This window comes from Alosa sapidissima, chromosome 14, assembly GCF_018492685.1.
Source record: "Alosa sapidissima isolate fAloSap1 chromosome 14, fAloSap1.pri, whole genome shotgun sequence".
Lineage (NCBI taxonomy): Eukaryota > Metazoa > Chordata > Actinopteri > Clupeiformes > Clupeidae > Alosa > Alosa sapidissima.
Window position 1 is genome coordinate 4,213,786 of NC_055970.1, and position 23,964 is coordinate 4,237,749.

At 47.2% G+C, this 23,964-nt stretch overlaps 1 protein-coding gene across 1 annotated transcript in view; it reads left to right on the forward strand.

Annotated features, from left to right (window-relative positions):
- The window catches only part of acsf3 (acyl-CoA synthetase family member 3), a 59,839-nt gene extending 38,863 nt beyond the window's left edge, over positions 1-20,976 (forward strand). The window contains exons 9-12 of the mRNA XM_042061936.1: positions 14,473-14,607; positions 15,162-15,273; positions 18,345-18,492; positions 19,422-20,976. Of these exons, the coding sequence (XP_041917870.1) occupies positions 14,473-14,607; positions 15,162-15,273; positions 18,345-18,465 (368 nt within the window). The 3' untranslated portion in view covers positions 18,466-18,492; positions 19,422-20,976. The remainder of the gene's footprint in view (positions 1-14,472; positions 14,608-15,161; positions 15,274-18,344; positions 18,493-19,421) is intronic.
- Positions 20,977-23,964: the final 2,988 nt, after the last annotated feature.

A 23,964-nucleotide genomic window follows, 5' to 3' on the forward strand; every position in this document is an offset into this window, starting at 1 on the left:
TGCGTGTTTGCGTGTGTTTGTGTGTGTGTTTGCGCGCGTGTGTGTGTTTGCACGTGTGTGTGTGTTTGCGCGTGCGTGTTTGCGTGCGTGTGTGTGTTTGCGTGCGCGCGTGTGTTTGCGTGCATGCGTGTGTGTATGTGTTTGCATGTGTTTGTGTGTTTGCGTGCGTGTGTGTGTTTGCGTGCGTGTTTGCGTGTGTTTGCGTGCGCGCGTGTGTTTGCGTGCACGCGTGTGTGTATGTGTTTGCGTGTGTGTGTGTGTGTTTGCGTGCTTGTGTGTGTGTGTGTGTTTGCGTGCGCGTATGTGTTTGCGTGCGTTTGTGTGTTTGCGTGCGTGTGTGTGTTTTGCGTGCGTGTGTGTGTGTGTGTGTTTGCGTGCGCGCGTGTGTTTGCGTGCACGCGTGTGTGTATGTGTTTGCGTGCACGCGTGTGTGTGTATGTGTTTGCGTGTGTTTGTGTGTTTGCGTGCGTATGTTTGCGTGTTTGCGTGTGTGTGTTTGCGTGCGTGTGTGTGTGTGTGTGTGTGTGATTGCGTATGTGTGTGTTTGCACGTGTGTGTGTGTTTGCACGTGCATGTGTGTTTGCGCGTGCGTGTTTGTGTGTGTGCGTGCGTGTGTGTGTGTGTTTGCACGTGCGTGTGTGTTTGCGCGTGCGTGTTTGTGTGTGTGCGTGCGTGTGTGTGTGTGTTTGCACGTGTGTGTGCGTGCGTGTGTGTGTGTGTTTGCACGTGTGTGTGTGTGCGTGCGTGTTTGCGTGCGTGCGTGTGTTTGCGTGCGTGCGTGTGTGTGTTTGCGTGCGTGTGTGTGTGTGTGTGTGTGTGTGTGTGTGTGTTTGCGTGCGGGTGCGTCTGTGGTGGGGTGGTGTTGTCTGTAAATGCACTTTTACTGGAGTGTTAACACCCATGTACTCTCTCTTTTTTTTCTTTCCTTCCCCTCTCAGTCCACACACTCTCACACACACACACACACACACATTTCACCCTCTCCTCTCTCCTCTCCTCTCCTCCACCCCTGCCCCCTCTCCTCTCCTCCCCTCCTCTCCTCCCCTCCTCCCAGCCCTATCAGTGCGAGGCAGTGGTCTGTGAAGAAATTCCCAATATCTAAATTTACACACTGTATCAATCTTGTTTAATAGACTGGAAAGCTTATTGCTGCGGCGTGGTGGTGGCAGTGCGGGAGAGAGAGAGAGAGAGAGAGAGAGAGAGAGAGAGAGAGAGAGAGAGAGAGAGAGAGAGAGAGAGAGAGGGGGGGCGAGGGCAGTGGTGATGAATTGCGCCGGCACAGCGACAGCCGCCCGTGATGTATAATGAAATATTTATGATTTATCCCGGCTAATAAACTGAAATGAAGTGCATGATGTATGGGAACAGATGGGCCCCTCTATTGACGCTGAGAGAGAGAGAGAGAAGGGGGTGTAGAGAGAGAGAGAGAGAGAGAGAGAGAGAGAGAGAGAAGGGGGTGTAGAGAGAGAGAGAGAGAGAGAGAGAGAGAAGGGGGGTGTGTAGAGAGAGAGAGAGAGAGAGAGAGAGAGAGAGAGAGAGAGAGAGAGAGAGAGAGAGAGAGAGAGAGAGAGAGAGAGAGAGAGAGAGAGAGAAGGGGGTGTAGAGAGAGAGAGAGAGAAGGGGGTGTAGAGAGAGAGAGAGAGAGAGAGAAGGGGTGTAGAGAGAGAGAGAGAGAGAGAGAAGGGGGTGTAGAGAGAGAGGGCACTGAAAAAGGGGCAAGGAGGGGAAGGGAGTGGAGAGACAGGGGGAGAAAAAGAGGGAAGGAGGGATAGAAAGAGGGTGGAAGAGAGAGAGTAAGGACAGGGAGGGAGAGAAGGAAGGAGCAGGTTATTGATGGAAGGAGGGAGGGGAGAGAGAGAGAGAGAGAGAGAAGATAGCAGCCTAACGATATGGGAAGGAAGAAAAAGGACAAGAATTGCAGAGCAGCTTTTTGGAAGTGAGATGAGACTGATTATCAGATGCAGAGGAGCTTTTGGAAGTGAGATGAGACTGATTATCAGATGCAGAGGAGCTTTTGGAAGTGAGATGAGACTGATTATCAGATGCAGAGCAGCTTTTGGAAGTGAGATGAGACTGATTATCAGATGCAGAGGAGCTTTTGGAAGTGAGATGAGACTGATTATCAGATGCAGAGGAGCTTTTGGAAGTGAGATGAGACTGATTATCAGATGCAGAGGACTTTTGGAAGTGAGATGAGACTGATTATCAGATGCAGAGCAGCTTTTGGAAGTGAGATGAGACTGATTATCAGATGCAGAGGAGCTTTTGGAAGTGAGATGAGACTGATTATCAGATGCAGAGCAGCTTTTGGAAGTGAGATGAGACTGATTATCAGATGCAGAGGAGCTTTTGGAAGTGAGATGAGACTGATTATCAGATGCAGAGAGCTTTTGGAAGTGAGATTGAGACTGATTATCAGATGCAGAGGAGCTTTTGGAAGTGAGATGAGACTGATTATCAGATGCAGAGGAGCTTTTGGAAGTGAGATGAGACTGATATCAGATGCAGAGCAGCTTTTGGAAGTGAGATGAGACTGATTATCAGATGCAGAGCAGCTTTTGGAAGTGAGATGAGACAGATTATCAGTGCAGAGGAGCTTTTGGAAGTGAGATGAGACTGATTATCAGATGCAGAGGAGCTTTTGGAAGTGAGATGAGACTGATTATCAGATGCAGAGGAGCTTTTGGAAGTGAGATGAGACTGATTATCAGATGCAGAGGAGCTTTTGGAAGTGAGATGAGACTGATTATCAGATGCAGAGCAGCTTTTGGAAGTGAGATGAGACTGATTATCAGATGCAGAGCAGCTTTTGGAAGTGAGATGAGACTGATTATCAGATGCAGAGGAGCTTTTGGAAGTGAGATGAGACTGATTATCAGATGCAGAGGAGCTTTTGGAAGTGAGATGAGACTGATTATCAGATGCAGAGGAGCTTTTGGAAGTGAGATGAGACTGATTATCAGATGCAGAGGAGCTTTTGGAAGTGAGATGAGACTGATTATCAGATGCAGAGCAGCTTTTGGAAGTGAGATGAGACTGATTATCAGATGCAGAGGAGCTTTTGGAAGTGAGATGAGACTGATTATCAGATGCAGAGGAGCTTTTGGAAGTGAGATGAGACTGATTATCAGATGCAGAGGAGCTTTTGGAAGTGAGATGAGACTGATTATCAGATGCAGAGGAGCTTTTGGAAGTGAGATGAGACTGATTATCAGATGCAGAGGAGCTTTTGGAAGTGAGATGAGACTGATTATCAGATGCAGAGCAGCTTTTGGAAGTGAGATGAGACTGATTATCAGATGCAGAGAGCTTTTGGAAGTGAGATGAGACTGATTATCAGATGCAGAGGAGCTTTTGGAAGTGAGATGAGACTGATTATCAGATGCAGAGCAGCTTTTGGAAGTGAGATGAGACTGATTATCAGATGCAGAGGAGCTTTTGGAAGTGAGATGAGACTGATTATCAGATGCAGAGCAGCTTTTGGAAGTGAGATGAGACTGATTATCAGATGCAGAGGAGCTTTTGGAAGTGAGATGAGACTGATTATCAGATGCAGAGGAGCTTTTGGAAGTGAGATGAGACTGATTATCAGATGCAGAGGAGCTTTTGGAAGTGAGATGAGACTGATTATCAGATGCAGAGCAGCTTTTGGAAGTGAGATGAGACTGATTATCAGATGCAGAGGAGCTTTTGGAAGTGAGATGAGACTGATTATCAGATGCAGAGGAGCTTTTGGAAGTGAGATGAGACTGATTATCAGATGCAGAGGAGCTTTTGGAAGTGAGATGAGACTGATTATCAGATGCAGAGCAGCTTTTGGAAGTGAGATGAGACTGATTATCAGATGCAGAGCAGCTTTTGGAAGTGAGATGAGACTGATTATCAGATGCAGAGGAGCTTTTGGAAGTGAGATGAGACTGATTATCAGATGCAGAGGAGCTTTTGGAAGTGAGATGAGACTGATTATCAGATGCAGAGCAGCTTTTGGAAGTGAGATGAGACTGATCATCAGATGCAGAGGAGCTTTTGGAAGTGAGATGAGACTGATTATCAGATGCAGAGCAGCTTTTGGAAGTGAGATGAGACTGATTATCAGATGCAGAGCAGCTTTTGGAAGTGAGATGAGACTGATTATCAGATGCAGAGCAGCTTTTGGAAGTGAGATGAGACTGATTATCAGATGCAGAGGAGCTTTTGGAAGTGAGATGAGACTGATTATCAGATGCAGAGGAGCTTTTGGAAGTGAGATGAGACTGATTATCAGATGCAGAGCAGCTTTTGGAAGTGAGATGAGACTGATTATCAGATGCAGAGGAGCTTTTGGAAGTGAGATGAGACTGATTATCAGATGCAGAGGAGCTTTTGGAAGTGAGATGAGACTGATTATCAGATGCAGAGGAGCTTTTGGAAGTGAGATGAGACTGATTATCAGATGCAGAGGAGCTTTTGGAAGTGAGATGAGACTGATTATCAGATGCAGAGCAGCTTTTGGAAGTGAGATGAGACTGACTGATTATCAGATGCAGAGGAGCTTTTGGAAGTGAGATGAGACTGATTATCAGATGCAGAGGAGCTTTTGGAAGTGAGATGAGACTGATCATCAGATGCAGAGGAGCTTTTGGAAGTGAGATGAGACTGATTATCAGATGCAGAGGAGCTTTTGGAAGTGAGATGAGACTGATTATCAGATGCAGAGCAGCTTTTGGAAGTGAGATGAGACTGATTATCAGATGCAGAGGAGCTTTTGGAAGTGAGATGAGACTGATTATCAGATGCAGAGGAGCTTTTGGAAGTGAGATGAGACTGATTATCAGATGCAGAGGAGCTTTTGGAAGTGAGATGAGACTGATTATCAGATGCAGAGGAGCTTTTGGAAGTGAGATGAGACTGATTATCAGATGCAGAGGAGCTTTTGGAAGTGAGATGAGACTGATTATCAGATGCAGAGCAGCTTTTGGAAGTGAGATGAGACTGATTATCAGATGCAGAGCAGCTTTTGGAAGTGAGATGAGACTGATTATCAGATGCAGAGGAGCTTTTGGAAGTGAGATGAGACTGATTATCAGATGCAGAGCAGCTTTCGGAAGTGAGATGAGACTGATTATCAGATGCAGAGGAGCTTTTGGAAGTGAGATGAGACTGATTATCAGATGCAGAGCAGCTTTTGGAAGTGAGATGAGACTGATTATCAGATGCAGAGGAGCTTTTGGAAGTGAGATGAGACTGATTATCAGATGCAGAGGAGCTTTTGGAAGTGAGATGAGACTGATTATCAGATGCAGAGCAGCTTTTGGAAGTGAGATGAGACTGATTATCAGATGCAGAGCAGCTTTTGGAAGTGAGATGAGACTGATTATCAGATGCAGAGGAGCTTTTGGAAGTGAGATGAGACTGATTATCAGATGCAGAGGAGCTTTTGGAAGTGAGATGAGACTGATTATCAGATGCAGAGGAGCTTTTGGAAGTGAGATGAGACTGATTATCAGATGCAGAGCAGCTTTTGGAAGTGAGATGAGACTGATTATCAGATGCAGAGCAGCTTTTGGAAGTGAGATGAGACTGATTATCAGATGCAGAGGAGCTTTTGGAAGTGAGATGAGACTGATTATCAGATGCAGAGCAGCTTTTGGAAGTGAGATGAGACTGATTATCAGATGCAGAGCAGCTTTTGGAAGTGAGATGAGACTGATTATCAGATGCAGAGCAGCTTTTGGAAGTGAGATGAGACTGATTATCAGATGCAGAGCAGCTTTTGGAAGTGAGATGAGACTGATCATCAGATGCAGAGGAGCTTTTGGAAGTGAGATGAGACTGATCATCAGATGCAGAGGAGCTTTTGGAAGTGAGATGAGACTGATCATCAGATGCAGAGGAGCTTTTGGAAGTGAGATGAGACTGATCATCAGATGCAGAGCAGCTTTTGGAAGTGAGATGAGACTGATTATCAGATGCAGAGCAGCTTTTGGAAGTGAGATGAGACTGATTATCAGATGCAGAGCAGCTTTTGGAAGTGAGATGAGACTGATCATCAGATGCAGAGGAGCTTTTGGAAGTGAGATGAGACTGATCATCAGATGCAGAGCAGCTTTTGGAAGTGAGATGAGACTGATCATCAGATGCAGAGCAGCTTTTGGAAGTGAGATGAGACTGATTATCAGATGCAGAGCAGCTTTTGGAAGTGAGATGAGACTGATCATCAGATGCAGAGGAGCTTTTGGAAGTGAGATGAGACTGATCATCAGATGCAGAGGAGCTTTTGGAAGTGAGATGAGACTGATCATCAGATGCAGAGCAGCTTTTGGAAGTGAGATGAGACTGATCATCAGATGCAGAGGAGCTTTTGGAAGTGAGATGAGACTGATCATCAGATGCAGAGCAGCTTTTGGAAGTGAGATGAGACTGATTATCAGATGCAGAGGAGCTTTTGGAAGTGAGATGAGACTGATTATCAGATGCAGAGGAGCTTTTGGAAGTGAGATGAGACTGATTATCAGATGCAGAGGAGCTTTTGGAAGTGAGATGAGACTGATTATCAGATGCAGAGCAGCTTTTGGAAGTGAGATGAGACTGATTATCAGATGCAGAGGAGCTTTTGGAAGTGAGATGAGACTGATTATCAGATGCAGAGCAGCTTTTGGAAGTGAGATGAGACTGATTATCAGATGCAGAGGAGCTTTTGGAAGTGAGATGAGACTGATTATCAGATGCAGAGGAGCTTTTGGAAGTGAGATGAGACTGATTATCAGATGCAGAGGAGCTTTTGGAAGTGAGATGAGACTGATTATCAGATGCAGAGGAGCTTTTGGAAGTGAGATGAGACTGATTATCAGATGCAGAGCAGCTTTTGGAAGTGAGATGAGACTGATTATCAGATGCAGAGCAGCTTTTGGAAGTGAGATGAGACTGATTATCAGATGCAGAGGAGCTTTTGGAAGTGAGATGAGACTGATTATCAGATGCAGAGGAGCTTTTGGAAGTGAGATGAGACTGATTATCAGATGCAGAGGAGCTTTTGGAAGTGAGATGAGACTGATTATCAGATGCAGAGGAGCTTTTGGAAGTGAGATGAGACTGATTATCAGATGCAGAGCAGCTTTTGGAAGTGAGATGAGACTGATTATCAGATGCAGAGCAGCTTTTGGAAGTGAGATGAGACTGATTATCAGATGCAGAGGAGCTTTTGGAAGTGAGATGAGACTGATTATCAGATGCAGAGGAGCTTTTGGAAGTGAGATGAGACTGATTATCAGATGCAGAGGAGCTTTTGGAAGTGAGATGAGACTGATTATCAGATGCAGAGGAGCTTTTGGAAGTGAGATGAGACTGATTATCAGATGCAGAGCAGCTTTTGGAAGTGAGATGAGACTGATTATCAGATGCAGAGGAGCTTTTGGAAGTGAGATGAGACTGATTATCAGATGCAGAGGAGCTTTTGGAAGTGAGATGAGACTGATTATCAGATGCAGAGGAGCTTTTGGAAGTGAGATGAGACTGATTATCAGATGCAGAGGAGCTTTTGGAAGTGAGATGAGACTGATTATCAGATGCAGAGGAGCTTTTGGAAGTGAGATGAGACTGATTATCAGATGCAGAGCAGCTTTTGGAAGTGAGATGAGACTGATTATCAGATGCAGAGGAGCTTTTGGAAGTGAGATGAGACTGATTATCAGATGCAGAGGAGCTTTTGGAAGTGAGATGAGACTGATTATCAGATGCAGAGCAGCTTTTGGAAGTGAGATGAGACTGATTATCAGATGCAGAGGAGCTTTTGGAAGTGAGATGAGACTGATTATCAGATGCAGAGCAGCTTTTGGAAGTGAGATGAGACTGATTATCAGATGCAGAGGAGCTTTTGGAAGTGAGATGAGACTGATTATCAGATGCAGAGGAGCTTTTGGAAGTGAGATGAGACTGATTATCAGATGCAGAGGAGCTTTTGGAAGTGAGATGAGACTGATTATCAGATGCAGAGCAGCTTTTGGAAGTGAGATGAGACTGATTATCAGATGCAGAGGAGCTTTTGGAAGTGAGATGAGACTGATTATCAGATGCAGAGGAGCTTTTGGAAGTGAGATGAGACTGATTATCAGATGCAGAGGAGCTTTTGGAAGTGAGATGAGACTGATTATCAGATGCAGAGCAGCTTTTGGAAGTGAGATGAGACTGATTATCAGATGCAGAGCAGCTTTTGGAAGTGAGATGAGACTGATTATCAGATGCAGAGGAGCTTTTGGAAGTGAGATGAGACTGATTATCAGATGCAGAGGAGCTTTTGGAAGTGAGATGAGACTGATTATCAGATGCAGAGCAGCTTTTGGAAGTGAGATGAGACTGATCATCAGATGCAGAGGAGCTTTTGGAAGTGAGATGAGACTGATTATCAGATGCAGAGCAGCTTTTGGAAGTGAGATGAGACTGATTATCAGATGCAGAGCAGCTTTTGGAAGTGAGATGAGACTGATTATCAGATGCAGAGCAGCTTTTGGAAGTGAGATGAGACTGATTATCAGATGCAGAGGAGCTTTTGGAAGTGAGATGAGACTGATTATCAGATGCAGAGCAGCTTTTGGAAGTGAGATGAGACTGATTATCAGATGCAGAGGAGCTTTTGGAAGTGAGATGAGACTGATTATCAGATGCAGAGGAGCTTTTGGAAGTGAGATGAGACTGATTATCAGATGCAGAGGAGCTTTTGGAAGTGAGATGAGACTGATTATCAGATGCAGAGGAGCTTTTGGAAGTGAGATGAGACTGATTATCAGATGCAGAGCAGCTTTTGGAAGTGAGATGAGACTGATTATCAGATGCAGAGGAGCTTTTGGAAGTGAGATGAGACTGATTATCAGATGCAGAGGAGCTTTTGGAAGTGAGATGAGACTGATCATCAGATGCAGAGGAGCTTTTGGAAGTGAGATGAGACTGATTATCAGATGCAGAGGAGCTTTTGGAAGTGAGATGAGACTGATTATCAGATGCAGAGCAGCTTTTGGAAGTGAGATGAGACTGATTATCAGATGCAGAGGAGCTTTTGGAAGTGAGATGAGACTGATTATCAGATGCAGAGGAGCTTTTGGAAGTGAGATGAGACTGATTATCAGATGCAGAGGAGCTTTTGGAAGTGAGATGAGACTGATTATCAGATGCAGAGGAGCTTTTGGAAGTGAGATGAGACTGATTATCAGATGCAGAGGAGCTTTTGGAAGTGAGATGAGACTGATTATCAGATGCAGAGCAGCTTTTGGAAGTGAGATGAGACTGATTATCAGATGCAGAGCAGCTTTTGGAAGTGAGATGAGACTGATTATCAGATGCAGAGGAGCTTTTGGAAGTGAGATGAGACTGATTATCAGATGCAGAGCAGCTTTCGGAAGTGAGATGAGACTGATTATCAGATGCAGAGGAGCTTTTGGAAGTGAGATGAGACTGATTATCAGATGCAGAGCAGCTTTTGGAAGTGAGATGAGACTGATTATCAGATGCAGAGGAGCTTTTGGAAGTGAGATGAGACTGATTATCAGATGCAGAGGAGCTTTTGGAAGTGAGATGAGACTGATTATCAGATGCAGAGCAGCTTTTGGAAGTGAGATGAGACTGATTATCAGATGCAGAGCAGCTTTTGGAAGTGAGATGAGACTGATTATCAGATGCAGAGCAGCTTTTGGAAGTGAGATGAGACTGATTATCAGATGCAGAGGAGCTTTTGGAAGTGAGATGAGACTGATTATCAGATGCAGAGGAGCTTTTGGAAGTGAGATGAGACTGATTATCAGATGCAGAGGAGCTTTTGGAAGTGAGATGAGACTGATTATCAGATGCAGAGCAGCTTTTGGAAGTGAGATGAGACTGATTATCAGATGCAGAGCAGCTTTTGGAAGTGAGATGAGACTGATTATCAGATGCAGAGGAGCTTTTGGAAGTGAGATGAGACTGATTATCAGATGCAGAGCAGCTTTTGGAAGTGAGATGAGACTGATTATCAGATGCAGAGCAGCTTTTGGAAGTGAGATGAGACTGATTATCAGATGCAGAGCAGCTTTTGGAAGTGAGATGAGACTGATTATCAGATGCAGAGCAGCTTTTGGAAGTGAGATGAGACTGATCATCAGATGCAGAGGAGCTTTTGGAAGTGAGATGAGACTGATCATCAGATGCAGAGGAGCTTTTGGAAGTGAGATGAGACTGATCATCAGATGCAGAGGAGCTTTTGGAAGTGAGATGAGACTGATCATCAGATGCAGAGCAGCTTTTGGAAGTGAGATGAGACTGATTATCAGATGCAGAGCAGCTTTTGGAAGTGAGATGAGACTGATTATCAGATGCAGAGCAGCTTTTGGAAGTGAGATGAGACTGATCATCAGATGCAGAGGAGCTTTTGGAAGTGAGATGAGACTGATCATCAGATGCAGAGCAGCTTTTGGAAGTGAGATGAGACTGATCATCAGATGCAGAGCAGCTTTTGGAAGTGAGATGAGACTGATTATCAGATGCAGAGCAGCTTTTGGAAGTGAGATGAGACTGATCATCAGATGCAGAGGAGCTTTTGGAAGTGAGATGAGACTGATCATCAGATGCAGAGGAGCTTTTGGAAGTGAGATGAGACTGATCATCAGATGCAGAGCAGCTTTTGGAAGTGAGATGAGACTGATCATCAGATGCAGAGGAGCTTTTGGAAGTGAGATGAGACTGATCATCAGATGCAGAGGAGCTTTTGGAAGTGAGATGAGACTGATCATCAGATGCAGAGGAGCTTTTGGAAGTGAGATGAGACTGATCATCAGATGCAGAGGAGCTTTTGGAAGTGAGATGAGACTGATCATCAGATGCAGAGCAGCTTTTGGAAGTGAGATGAGACTGATTATCAGATGCAGAGCAGCTTTTGGAAGTGAGATGAGACTGATCATCAGATGCAGAGGAGCTTTTGGAAGTGAGATGAGACTGATCATCAGATGCAGAGCAGCTTTTGGAAGTGAGATGAGACTGATTATCAGATGCAGAGCAGCTTTTGGAAGTGAGATGAGACTGATCATCAGATGCAGAGGAGCTTTTGGAAGTGAGATGAGACTGATCATCAGATGCAGAGGAGCTTTTGGAAGTGAGATGAGACTGATCATCAGATGCAGAGCAGCTTTTGGAAGTGAGATGAGACTGATTATCAGATGCAGAGGAGCTTTTGGAAGTGAGATGAGACTGATCATCAGATGCAGAGGAGCTTTTGGAAGTGAGATGAGACTGATCATCAGATGCAGAGGAGCTTTTGGAAGTGAGATGAGACTGATTATCAGATGCAGAGGAGCTTTTGGAAGTGAGATGAGACTGATTATCAGATGCAGAGGAGCTTTTGGAAGTGAGATGAGACTGATTATCAGATGCAGAGCAGCTTTTGGAAGTGAGATGAGACTGATTATCAGATGCAGAGGAGCTTTTGGAAGTGAGATGAGACTGATTATCAGATGCAGAGCAGCTTTTGGAAGTGAGATGAGACTGATTATCAGATGCAGAGGAGCTTTTGGAAGTGAGATGAGACTGATTATCAGATGCAGAGCAGCTTTTGGAAGTGAGATGAGACTGATTATCAGATGCAGAGCAGCTTTTGGAAGTGAGATGAGACTGATTATCAGATGCAGAGGAGCTTTTGGAAGTGAGATGAGACTGATTATCAGATGCAGAGCAGCTTTTGGAAGTGAGATGAGACTGATTATCAGATGCAGAGCAGCTTTTGGAAGTGAGATGAGACTGATTATCAGATCGTGGCTTCATAAGGCAGGCTAGTATTAGAGTGACGTGGACTCATTCTAAAGCGGCCACCTCATAGAGCCAGCGCCTGTGCGTTAGTCTGCTGATGAGACTGGCCCAGTGGAGTGTCTCTGGAGCGAGTGCAGGAGGGGAGGGGAGGGGAGAGGAGAGAAGAGACGCCGCACAAATGAGGCCCATTTATTGTGGCGTTGTGTGTGGCAGTGAGTGATAGAGTTTGTCCTTATTCGATTCTGATTCATTTGAATGTGAGGAATCAGGGAAAAAAACATACTCATTTGGGATGCAAATCATGAAAAATAGAATGCAAGACAAACAAAAACGATAAAAAGTTATTTTTACATTTAGATTGATTGCATGTGTGTTTGTGTGAGCTTGAGACAGGAAATAGCCCATTGAGAGAGAATAAGTGGACTGGTTTGTGATTGAGAAGGGGAGTGTATATATATATGTGTGTGTGTGTGTGTGTGTGTGTGTGTGTGTGTGTGTGTGTGTGTTCTGTCAAGACCTGTGCAGGTAGCAAGCAGAATGCTGACCTACACGAGAGCCATGTCACTTGTCACCAGCCTTCAGTCAGCGGCTAGTCACGACCTGCCACCACCACCTGGCCCGCTCGCTTAACCCCACCCCACCCCACCCCTCTCACACACACACTCACACACACTCCACCACCTAGCAGATCAGCCCCGCGCCCGCTAACACCAGACCCCACACCTCTCCCCACCTCCCCTCACCTCCCCTCACACCTCCTCCTCCTGTTCCATCTGCCACCCTGCACTCTGTAATGACCTACAAAGGACTCCCAACACCTCTCCCTCTCTCTTTCCTTCTTTCTCTCTCTCTCTCTCTCTCTCTCTGTCTCTGTCTCTCTTTCCCTCTCTCTCTCTGTCTCTGTCTCTCTTTCCCTCTCTCTCTATCACTTTCTCCCTCTGTTCATACCTGCTCACTCACTCTCTGTGTAAAACCAGTCTCTCTCTTCAGAGCTTCCTCTCTCTCCATCACACTCTCTCCCACACACACACACACACACACACACACACACACACACACACACACACACACACACACACACACACTCTCATTCATCTCTTTCCCCCTCCCTCCTTCTAACCATCATCGTCCTGCCCAGCTGAGCCCCTGCACTCAATAAAACAGCCTTCTCACCTGCCCCCCCCCCCCTCTCTCTCTCTCTCAGAGTTGAGTTAGTCCAGTGAGTCGTTCCTTCGAGTCTGAGTCGCACCAGGTGACCAGTGACAGGAAAGAAATTGGTGTGACATGTGTTGAGGTCATTCTTACACTTGCCTATGTTTTAGGTTAGAGATGTGTGTGCGTGTGCGTTTGTTTGCGTGTGTATCCGTGTGTGTGTGTGTGTGTGTGTGTGTGTGTGTGTGTGTGTGTGTGTGTGTGTGTGTGTGTGTACATGTGTGTGTGTACACGTGTGTGTCCACATGTGTGTCCACATGTGTCCTCCCTGTAGTACCTCTTTGTTTAAGCTCATAATGTCATCCCATAGATGCTGTTTGTGTATCAGTGCTAGCACAGCAAGACACACACTCCCAAACACACCTGATGTCTGCTGTGTGTGTGTGTGTGTGTGTGTGTGTGAGGTAATTAAGGAAGATCCAGCTGAGCAGCTGTCTGCTCTTTGCCCAGGAGATGGAGGCCAGGGAGGCTCGATACAGACTATTATTAGCCACCCGGGGAGGGAGGGGAGGGGGTCGGGGAAGGAGGCCGAGGCCAGGGCTGGACGCATCTGTCCAGGGAGCCGCAGGGCCGGCAGGCCCCTGCTAAAAGCCCTGGACACGGCCATTGACCTGCTGATTGAGCCCTCACCAGCCTTCAATTAGACCAGAGCCGTGCAGCACACCAAAGCCAGCGATTCATTCCCCCTCTCTCTCTCTCTCTCTCTCTCTCTCTCTCTCTCTTTTTCTTTTTTTCTCATTTTCTCTCACTTCTCTCACTCAGGCCCTCTCTCTCTCTCTCTCTCTCACTCACTCACTCACTCACTCACTCACACACACACACACACACACACACACACACACACACACACACACACACACACACACACACACACACACACACACACACACACACACACTCCCACTCCCACACACACTCCCAATGGGGCCTGGGGGAGTGATTGTGGGTTCCATACCTACACGTTTATACATTGCCTTCCATTATGAGAGTCGGGTGATGTGCTGGTGCAGGCCAGTGACCTCATGCACATTAAAGGTCACTCAGACTTCATTGAAACCACCGCCTGTTGTGTAGTGCATTTCATAGATGCTATCCAGTGAACATGCATGTTTGTTGGTGTTTGTGTATTCCAGGACTTGGCCTTGGTGCTTTAACTCTAACGTTCATCGTCTACACAAGCTATGCAGACGCTAAGGCGGAGATCACACTGACCAGCAGCAAGCGGCAGGTGTCCTATTGTTCTCAATGATTCGGCAGCAGAACGGTGGCAATGCTGGCGTAGCATTAGCATTGAACAAGCTGAGCGTTGATTTGACTTGGTTCAACTTTCAGAACCAAAACGTGAGCGTATTCAATTGTCAGTTAAGGCAATTAAAGGCAATTAGCAGTTGAGCAAAATGTGTTGTCCAAAATTTTGTAACACAAATGTCGTGTGAAGTGTTTCCAATAGTGGAGCATAGTCTGTGTAGCTGTCTTAGTTTTAGTCTTGTGATGTGTTGGTTCTGGACTCTCCTGCAGGTGACACGGCGGTGTACAGGGATGGGGTGTACTGGATAATGGGCCGCACGTCGGTGGATATCATCAAGAGCGGCGGCTACAAGATCAGCGCCCTGGAGGTTGAGAGGCACCTGCTGGCCCACCCACACATCACAGGTGGGAGAGGGGCCCATGCCTGTTTAAAGAGGCAGGACAGTGGAGAATTACAGGAAGCAAGTGGGAGAGAGAGTCGGGGTGGGATCCAGAAAGGACCACGGGGCGGGAATCGAACCCGGGTCGCCAGCGTACGGTGCAGGTGCCCCAGCCAGTCGCACCACGGCCAGGGCCCTTTTCCTCTCTCTTAATTCATTTTCATTGTAATAAGCTTTATATACATGAACAGTTAGCGTGTTGTAATAAGCTTTATATACATGAACAGTTAGCGTGTTGTAATAAGCTTTATATACATGAACAGTTAGCGTGTTGTAATAAGCTTTATATACATGAAGAGTTAGCGTGTTGTAATAAGCTTTATATACATGAACAGTTAGCGTGTTGTAATAAGCTTTATATACATGAACAGTTAGCGTGTTGTCAGAGCATGTACGGACATTGTTTTGAAATATAATAGTAATTTAGTAAATCTAACAAAAATTTATATTGACAAAAATGTTATGATGGTGTGGAAAAACACAACCTTGTCACTGAGACGTCTCCCCTGTGTGTCTCAGACGTGGCGGTGATCGGGGTGCGGGACGCCACGTGGGGTCAGAAGGTGACCGCGGTGGTGCAGCTCCAGAGAGGGGCCAGTCTCAGCCTGGCGGAGCTCAAGGCCTGGGCCAGGTGAGCACCCCTCTAACACATTCTGATTCTTTAAGAAAGCCAGGACTGGATGTTCTACACAGTGTACTATATAGTGAGTAAACAAAGCCGTATTCTAGAAACAATAAATATACTACATATAAATAAATACTAAATATAAATATGTTTGGTTGAGGTAAAAAAAACGATCTCCTTCCACATTGTCATTTTTTCAACGTTTTGTGTCCACACAAGAACACTGAAATGCCATAGTGTTTGTTGTTGGTGGTTGTGTCTGGAACTCTACATTTTATCAGTATCACGGCCACTGCACGTCACCGTATCTTTTTCACTAGACACAAGTTTTCGGTGTCAGAATACACAGTTTTAGTGTGGATGGAAGGGCTAAACAGAGAAATAATTATATGTATTCATATTAATGTAGCTTAGTGTGGACAGGGCCTAAAACTATATTGTGTACTATAAGGTGAATAAGTGGGCGTTCTGAACACTTGCCAGGTTCTTACATAGAACCCTTTAAACATGATTGGAACCTGCGCTAGTTTGGATCCCACCCTCTCTACATAGAACCCTTTAAACATGATGGAACCTGCGCTAGTTTGGATCCCACCCTCTCTACGAGTGCAGACACTCCACTGGCTAGTGAATGATGTCCTGATGCCTGGGGCGGGTTGAATGTAATGGATTTGTGTATGAAGCAGACCTTACCCCAGAGATGAGCTCTCGTCTGTGTGTGTGTGTGTGTGTCGTGTGTGTGGAGGCTGGAGAGCGTGGGGGTCCTGCGGGTGCTCTCTCAGAGGTCTGATGGGAGTTTTTTAGAGATGCGCCGTATCGAGCGGGAGCTGCACAGGTGGCCGTATTCCAAAATCACAACAAGCTAGCGTAGCGTTAGCCTACCTCTCAGTGAGAGGCCTCGCTGTTTCACAACCAATATGTCTGTCGAGTATGACTACAAATCATATACATACTGTGTGTGAATCAATACAGGCCCATGAATATATGTACTGTATGTGTGTTTGTTTGCCTTAGGACACACTCCTGAATGTGAGCCCTGCATACCTGTCACCATGTGACTATGTGCATACCTGTCACCATGTGACTATGTGCATACCTGTCACCATGTGACTGTGCATTTCAAAATTGCATTCTTTTTCAAATCCCCTGGGAGATAGTAGCAAGGGAGAGAGGGAGAGAGGGAGAGAGAGAGGAGAATGGAGGGCAGGGTTAGGCCTTGTGACTCAAGGGCACTCTTTCTTGGCTGCTGTTTTTCCCCCTCTCCTTTCTTCTTCCCTTGCTTTTTTTTCTAAATGTCACTTGTGTTTGTTTTGCCCGAGACGTGAGCTCTGTCAGGAGACACATGTCCCCTTTCAGAGCACTGGCTCAGGGCACTTTGACGCGCTCTCTCTCTCTCTCTCTCTCTCCTCTCTCTCCTCTCTCTCTCTTCTCTCTCTTCTCCTTCTCTCTCTACTGCTCTTCTCTCTCGTCTCTCTCTCTCCTCTCTCTTCTCTCTGTCTTTTCCTCTCCTCAGCTTGCTCTGTGCTCTCTCCTCCCTCCCCAACCTCCCTCTCTCCTTCTCACTGTCTATCCATCTGCTTTTGTGTGTGTGCGGTGCGTGCATGCGTGTGTGTGTGTGTGTGCGTGTGTGTATGTGCGTGTGTGTGCATGCGTGCGTGTCTATGCGCGTGTGTGTGTGTGTGCGCCGCGTGTGTATGTATGCGTGTGTGTGTGTGTGTGTGTGTGTGTGTGCGCGTTGAGGGGAACAGAAGTGTAAGCAGCTATACAATATTGTTTTTTATTTGTGTGATTGTTGGTTTCAGTGCTTGTGTGCATGTGTCTGTGTTTGTGGTGTCTGTCTCTGTGTGTGTGTGTGTGCGTGTGTGTGCATGTGTGTGTTTGTGTCAGCAGTCCATATGGTGTGTGGGTGCTGGGCAACACTGTTGTGCCGCGCTGTGTGGTGGAGGATGAGCATCTATGTCACTGACATGCCCCCACCACACACACACACACAGACCCTCAAGCTTAGCTGCAGGGTGTGTAGAACAGTTGAGGAGAAGAACAGGATGAGAGAGAGAGAGAGAGAGGAGGAGGAGGAGGAGGAGGAGGAGGAGGAGGAGGAGTAGGAGGAGGTTGCTCACTGCACAGTGCCCTGGCTGCTACTGTCTCTGCACATCTGTGTAACTGTGTGTGTATTCATGGATGCACACTCACACATTGACTGCCAGCACGTTGCATGCAAAAAAGTCCTTATTGCAATACACATCCTTAGTTAGCATTGGTTGAGTGGTGCACACTCACAGAGATTAGAGAAATTAGTCCCTAATTTACGTAAACTTGCATATTTAAAATCAAGATAGTTGGATATATTATGTTTTTGCTGAAGAAATACACAAGTTTGTGTGTGTGTGTGTGTGTCTAAGAGAGGTGAGAAGTGTGACTGAGATATATCTTGCTGCCAGGGACTCCATAGAGAAAGTCTAACCTCAGACACCATCAGCGTCTGAAATGAAAAGCGCGGAGGAAACTCCTCCAGGCCTGCCGTCGTCTGCGCAGCAATTACGCCTTCCAAACCGAGAGCATTTAATTAAGACGGTCCTCTGGTTTTGCCTCCTTTGTTTGTTTTTGTGTTGTCGTGTGGTGTGTGTGTGTGTGTGTGTGTGTGTGTGTGTGCGCGCGTTTCACAAGGATTCCATTGTTTACTGAATTAATGGAATTGGAGATGGCTCGGAGCAGTTTGTCTCTCTCTCCTATGCTGCTGAGAGTGGTGGAGGACTGCGTGCGCCTCTGCCACACTAAATTAGTCAGAGCGTCTCTGAATTATCACAGCACTTTGTGTGTGTGTGTGTGTGTGTGTTCAATGTATTTAGCCAAAGTAAGTGTATTAGTTTTATGTAGGCTCAGAGGAATGTTGTCACTGAGTCAGATGCCATTGTAATGATAATTGCATTCTATTGCAAACCACTTCAGTCCTGGTTTAAATGAATATGCCCATTAAGTGCAGTTCCATATCCACTGAAGACATCATAATGCCCTCTGTTGTTGTTTGCTTGTACACTTATTTGTTTGTTTTGACGTGTGTGTGTGTGTGTGTTTAGAGAACACATGGCGCCGTACACCATCCCCACTGGCCTGGTGGTGGTGGAGGAGGTGCCCCGCAACCAGATGGGCAAGGTCAACAAGAAGGACTTGCTCAAGCAGTTCTCCCCAAGCCTCTGACCCTACTGCCAGCACCACCACCACCACCACCCCAACACCCACCACCACCACCACCCCCAAACACCCAACACCACCACCCCCCAACACCCAACACCACCACCACCACCCAACACCACCAACACCCAACACCAACAACACCACCACCCCCCAACACCACCACCCCCCAACACCCAGCACCACCACCACCACCAACACCACCACCCCCCCAACACCAACACCACCCCCCAACACCACCCCCAACACCACCACCACCACCCAACACCAACACCACCACCCAACACCCCCACCACCACCACCCAACACCCCCACCACCACCACCCAACACCAACACCACCCCCCAACACCACCATCCCCCAACACCCAACACCAACACCACCCCCCAACACCAACACCACCCCCCAACACCACCACCACCACCCAACACCAACACCCCCACCACCACCACCCAACACCCCCACCACCACCACCCAACACCCCCACCACCACCACCCAACACCAACACCACCCCCAAACACCCAACACCACCACCCCCCACCACCCAACACCACCACCACCACCCAACACCACCACCCCCCAACACCACCCACACCACCACCCAACACCACCACCGCCCACCACCACCACCCCCCAACACCCAACACCACCACCAACACCACCACCCCCCAACACCAACACCACCCCCCAACACCACCACCACCACCCAACACCAACACCACCACCCAACACCCAACACCACCCCCCACCACCACCCAACACCACCACCACCCCCACCCCCCAACACCCAACACCACCACCACCACCCAACACCCGCTCATGCTCTGAGGACAGCTTGGCGAGCCAGCACGTGACACCGGGTCATCTCATGAAGGTTGAGGCGCCTCTGCACACTACTGGGAGAGGATGGTGACTTGTCAGTGCCATTGATGAAGACATTCACACCAACAGTCCTGGTTGAAATCTGCTTCCTGAATCAAGCGTTTTCTCAGATATTTGTGATTTTTGTTTGAGGATGTTTTTGATGTATTTTGGAGATTTTAAGTGTTTTCACTGGAAGAGATGATATCACTCAGATCATTATGACCATGCCATAATTTAAAAAAAATTGAAATCAGTATTAACCTGATGCCGTAAATTGAAACTTTATTCATGGGTACTCTGTGAGCTCAGAAAAAGAATGTTGTGAATTTATTCATGAGTAATACGTTGCAATGGGAATCTAAAATCCAAGCTTTAATTGTGGTTTGTAACGTTTGAAGTTGTAAAAATGTAAAAAATAAATCACTGGGAATTTTTAAAATCTGAATGATTTTTTTAGTCATCAAAAAAATAGTAAAAGTTTGTTAGACAAGTCATTCACACTGAACGTGTGTGTGTGTGTGTGTGTGTGTGTGTGTGTGTGCACAGGTGTGATAGCGGGCCCAGAGGCAGTGTGGAGAGAGGAAAGGGGGATGATGGAAGCACAGATGGACTGCTATTCTCTCCTCTTCTCTCATTTCCTCTTTCCCTCGCTCTTCTCTTCCCCCCCCCCCCCCCCTCAGTCGCTGCTTTTCACACTCATATGGTTGCCATAGCCACACCTTGCACACACCGACACACGTGTATGATTTCATGTTGCCTCTCTCACCACAGGGTCCATAAGATCACTGGTGTATGTATGGGAGTAATCTGGCTAATCAGGGGTGCCTAATCTCATCTGGAACACACGCACACTCACACACACACTCAGACACACACTCAGTCATCATTTATGACCAATCTGACACGGGAGCGCCTCCGGGCCTTAGACCAGGTGTGCTCTAGCATGGGGATGAGCTTGTAGGGGATCCCAGGTGAGTCCTGTGATCACTAGATGCTCTCAGTGTTGCGTTAATAATGCACTGTGAAGTACTGTACATTACAGCTGTGAAGAAGGTGAGGTCGTCTGGGCAACCTGGAGGCTCAGAATATTCAGTCTGTGCATGATTTTGCCCATAAATAGTTTGATTTGCATTATAGTATAGCAATAGTATGTAACAATTTGCCTCATTTTGAGTTATGTTTTTTTTTTATAAGCAACTGCTTTTGCTGTCATCTTCAAAATCATCTAGATGCAGTTTATGGTCATACGGTGGGCGAATAAACAGACCTTACTGTCCAGGCTAAGCACAGTGTTCTGTGGTCCAGGGCAGAAAAAACCCATTGTAAGTGTAAGAAAAGCCTTCAGAGCCCAACATAGCCAACTTGTTTGGCAACAATATTGCCAAAAGGTGCCGTTTACTATGTTAGCAGGCTTTAATCAATGCCAGTTTGGCTGTTGGTGGTGTTTGTAGGTTTTTGGCATGCATTTTAAGTAGTTTTCCACCAAATCTACATAATGATGTTTTAAGACCTTAGTGGAAAAGCAAACCCATACTTGTCAACTCTATATGAGTAAGTATTTTCTCACAGATTTTCTACAATGTGTTTTTAGTGCATACAAGTTTGAGTGATTTAAAGTGTCTGTTGAATGCATTAAAGGCTCGATACAATGCTTTTCTCTGTCCTCTTCCTGTCCTTGAGGATGCACTAGAAATAAGTAGCACTTAGAAATGGAGTAGAAAAGCCAGACATCACCATTGAGAGGGAATCATGTCTGGAACATAATTTTCTATTCTCGCACATTTTTTGTTATGATGCAGTGCAAAAATATAGCACTAAATAGCTATGCAATGTGTGTACAGTTTGTGTGTGTGTGTGTGTGCGTGTGCTCCGTGGGAATGAAGGAAATTGACCTTATGGTTTTGGTATTGCAAGCATGTTAGCAGCAGTCCTATAGGAGTGCTGGTGGGAGGGGAAAAAAGAGAAAGCCAGATGTGTACTGATGTGAAACAGGGAAAACATGCTGTAGACATACAGTGTGTTTATATTTGTTTTGAGACAGAGTGAAAGAGTGAATATGTGTGTGTGTGTATTTGTGTGTTTTTATGGTTATGCATGTGTGTGTGCTTGTGTACTTGAGTGTGTGCATGTATCTGTGTGTGTGTGTGTGTGGTTCTGTGTGTGTGTGTGTGTGTGTGTGTGTGTGTGTGTGTGTGTGTGTGTGGTGGGGAGCCAGGGCTGGAAAGAGCAGCAGCTCCAGAGAGAGGGAGCTGTAGGGCCAAGCGGAGGGGGTATGAGGGGCAGACCAGCAGGGAGCCAAGCACTACAGAGAGAGCACTCAGCACACACACACACACACACACAGCCAGGCTGTCAGGTTTTGTGTGTGTGTTGAACATTTTCTTCTATGCTATTATACATTTTTTTTCTTTTTTCTTGTTACTCAGAATTCTTTATTATTTACAGTTCACATTTTGTGGGTGATTGCACTCTGATTATTTATTATTATAACTCTCTTGCTCATAACTCCATAACTCTCTCCCTGTGTGTGTGTGTGTGTGTGTGCGTGCAGAGCTGTTTGAATATGTTTACCAGCGCATTTCTGCACGTTGTGTGTGTGACTTTGGGGAAGTTCTCTGGTATAAATGAGCTTGCAGCACGGAGCAGATCTCCATGCAATAAATCACCACAATTACCCCCTCTGCCAGCCCAGGCTGGTGGTACGGCCAGCCCCCCCATCACCCCCCCACCAACCCCCCCCCCCCGCGCACACACACACACCACACGCACACACACCGCCCGCCCCAGCCCCCGACCCCACGGGGGAGCAGCAGCAGCCATCCCCTGGGTCCCCTTGCCCACCTCGCTACACCCCACCACTGCCCCACTCTGGAAAGTTGCCAGCCGGGGCAGAGAGAACAAGAAACTACAAAGAAAATAAGGAGGAGAAGAGAGAGATGGAGGAGGTGGGGGTGAGGAGAGGTGGAGAGGGAGGAGGTAGGGGTGAGGAGAGGTGGAGTGTGGTAGGGTGGGGGTGAGGAGAGGTGGAGAGCAGTGCGGTAGGGTGGGGGTGGGGTGTTGAAGATGCTGAGATGAAATAAGGAAAGGGGATAAACAGAGGCAGAGGCAGTCAGGCGAGAGAGAGAAGGATGAAAAGAGAGAAGGAGAGAGAGGGAGATGGAGGGAAAGAGAGAAGGAAAGAGAGGGAGATGGAGCGAGCAGTCACCAGAGGCCTGATTAAGAAAGCAGGGCCGATCGATCTTGGGGCTGGCAGGGCAGGATGGATGTGCCGGCAGGGACGGAGTGGCACAGCAACAGACACGGCTCAGAGTTGGAGCGGCCGCAGCAGAGGAGGAGGGTGGAGAGGTGGAGAATGGGCGCAGCAGAGGAGGAGGGTGGAGAGTGGGCGCAGCAGAGGAGGAGGGTGGAGAGGTGGAGAATGGGCGCAGCAGAGGAGGAGGGTGGAGAGGTGGAGAGTGGGTGCAGCAGAGGAGGAGGGTGGAGAGTGGGCGCAGCAGAGGAGGAGGGTGGAGAGGTGGAGAATGGGCGCAGCAGAGGAGGAGGGTGGAGAGGTGGAGAGTGGGTGCAGCAGAGGAGGAGGGTGGAGAGTGGGCGCAGCAGAGGAGGAGGGTGGAGAGGTGGAGAATGGAGAGTGGAGCGGTGTGGAGCAGAGGAGGAGGTGGAGAATGGAGCGGGGCGCAGCAGAGGAGGAGGGTGGAGAGTGGAGAGGTGGAGAATGGGCGGACAGACAGAGCATGATGGTGTGGTGGGGGCGGGATGATAGAGGCTGATGGGGGGGGGGGGGGGTGCTTGACGTTGCGATGCCACAGCCAGTTGTGTTTGTAAATGAGGGCAGGGGGTGTCTTCGGATGAAGGATGGCTTGGTGCTCCTGTCAGACACTCCTGGATGATACACACACACACACACACACACACACACACACACACACATACACATGCATGGAGCATCCATCTCCCTAGTACGGATGCTCAGTGGAGCGCGGAAGAGATGCCTGTCTGCATTTGGCTGCTTATTGGCCCCCAGGGGCCACAGGGGCCACCAGCAAGAGGCAGCAGGAGAAGAGGAGAGAGAGAGGGGGTCAGGGCCTCTTGTGTTGGACAAGGGCCATCACCGTGCATTTAAGAGGTTACAGTGTCACTCACACACACACACACGACTCGCTCTCTCCTGCACTCCTGCACAAAGAAATGGTCTTACTTACTTACGGAATCTCTGATCACAGGGAGCTTAATAATTGAAGTGTTGCCTTTAAACACGGCACCCTGCAGTTCTTTATTGTTAGCTAGTTAATAAGAACACGTGTCCGAGAGTCTTGTGTTTTTAACTCCACGTTTCTGTGCTTACGGTGGTGGGTTTTTGTCTTGGCTCATTCCTGGCTGTTTCCCTTTCATTGCCTCTCTGCATCTTCCTTTTCTTTTTCCTCTCTTTGGCTAGAATCACACGGCACATAAAAGCAATCGGCATAAAGGATTCAGTAAAGATGACTGGGGCTGGGCTGTCTTTGAACGCTCTGTGTTGGCAACCAGGTTCATCTTTTTTTCTCCTTCCTCTTCTTCTTCTTTTTCCTGGAGGAAGAAACACGAAACAGCCAGAGAGAGAGAGAGAATGTATTCAGGTTCAGAAGATGAAAAAGCGCAACC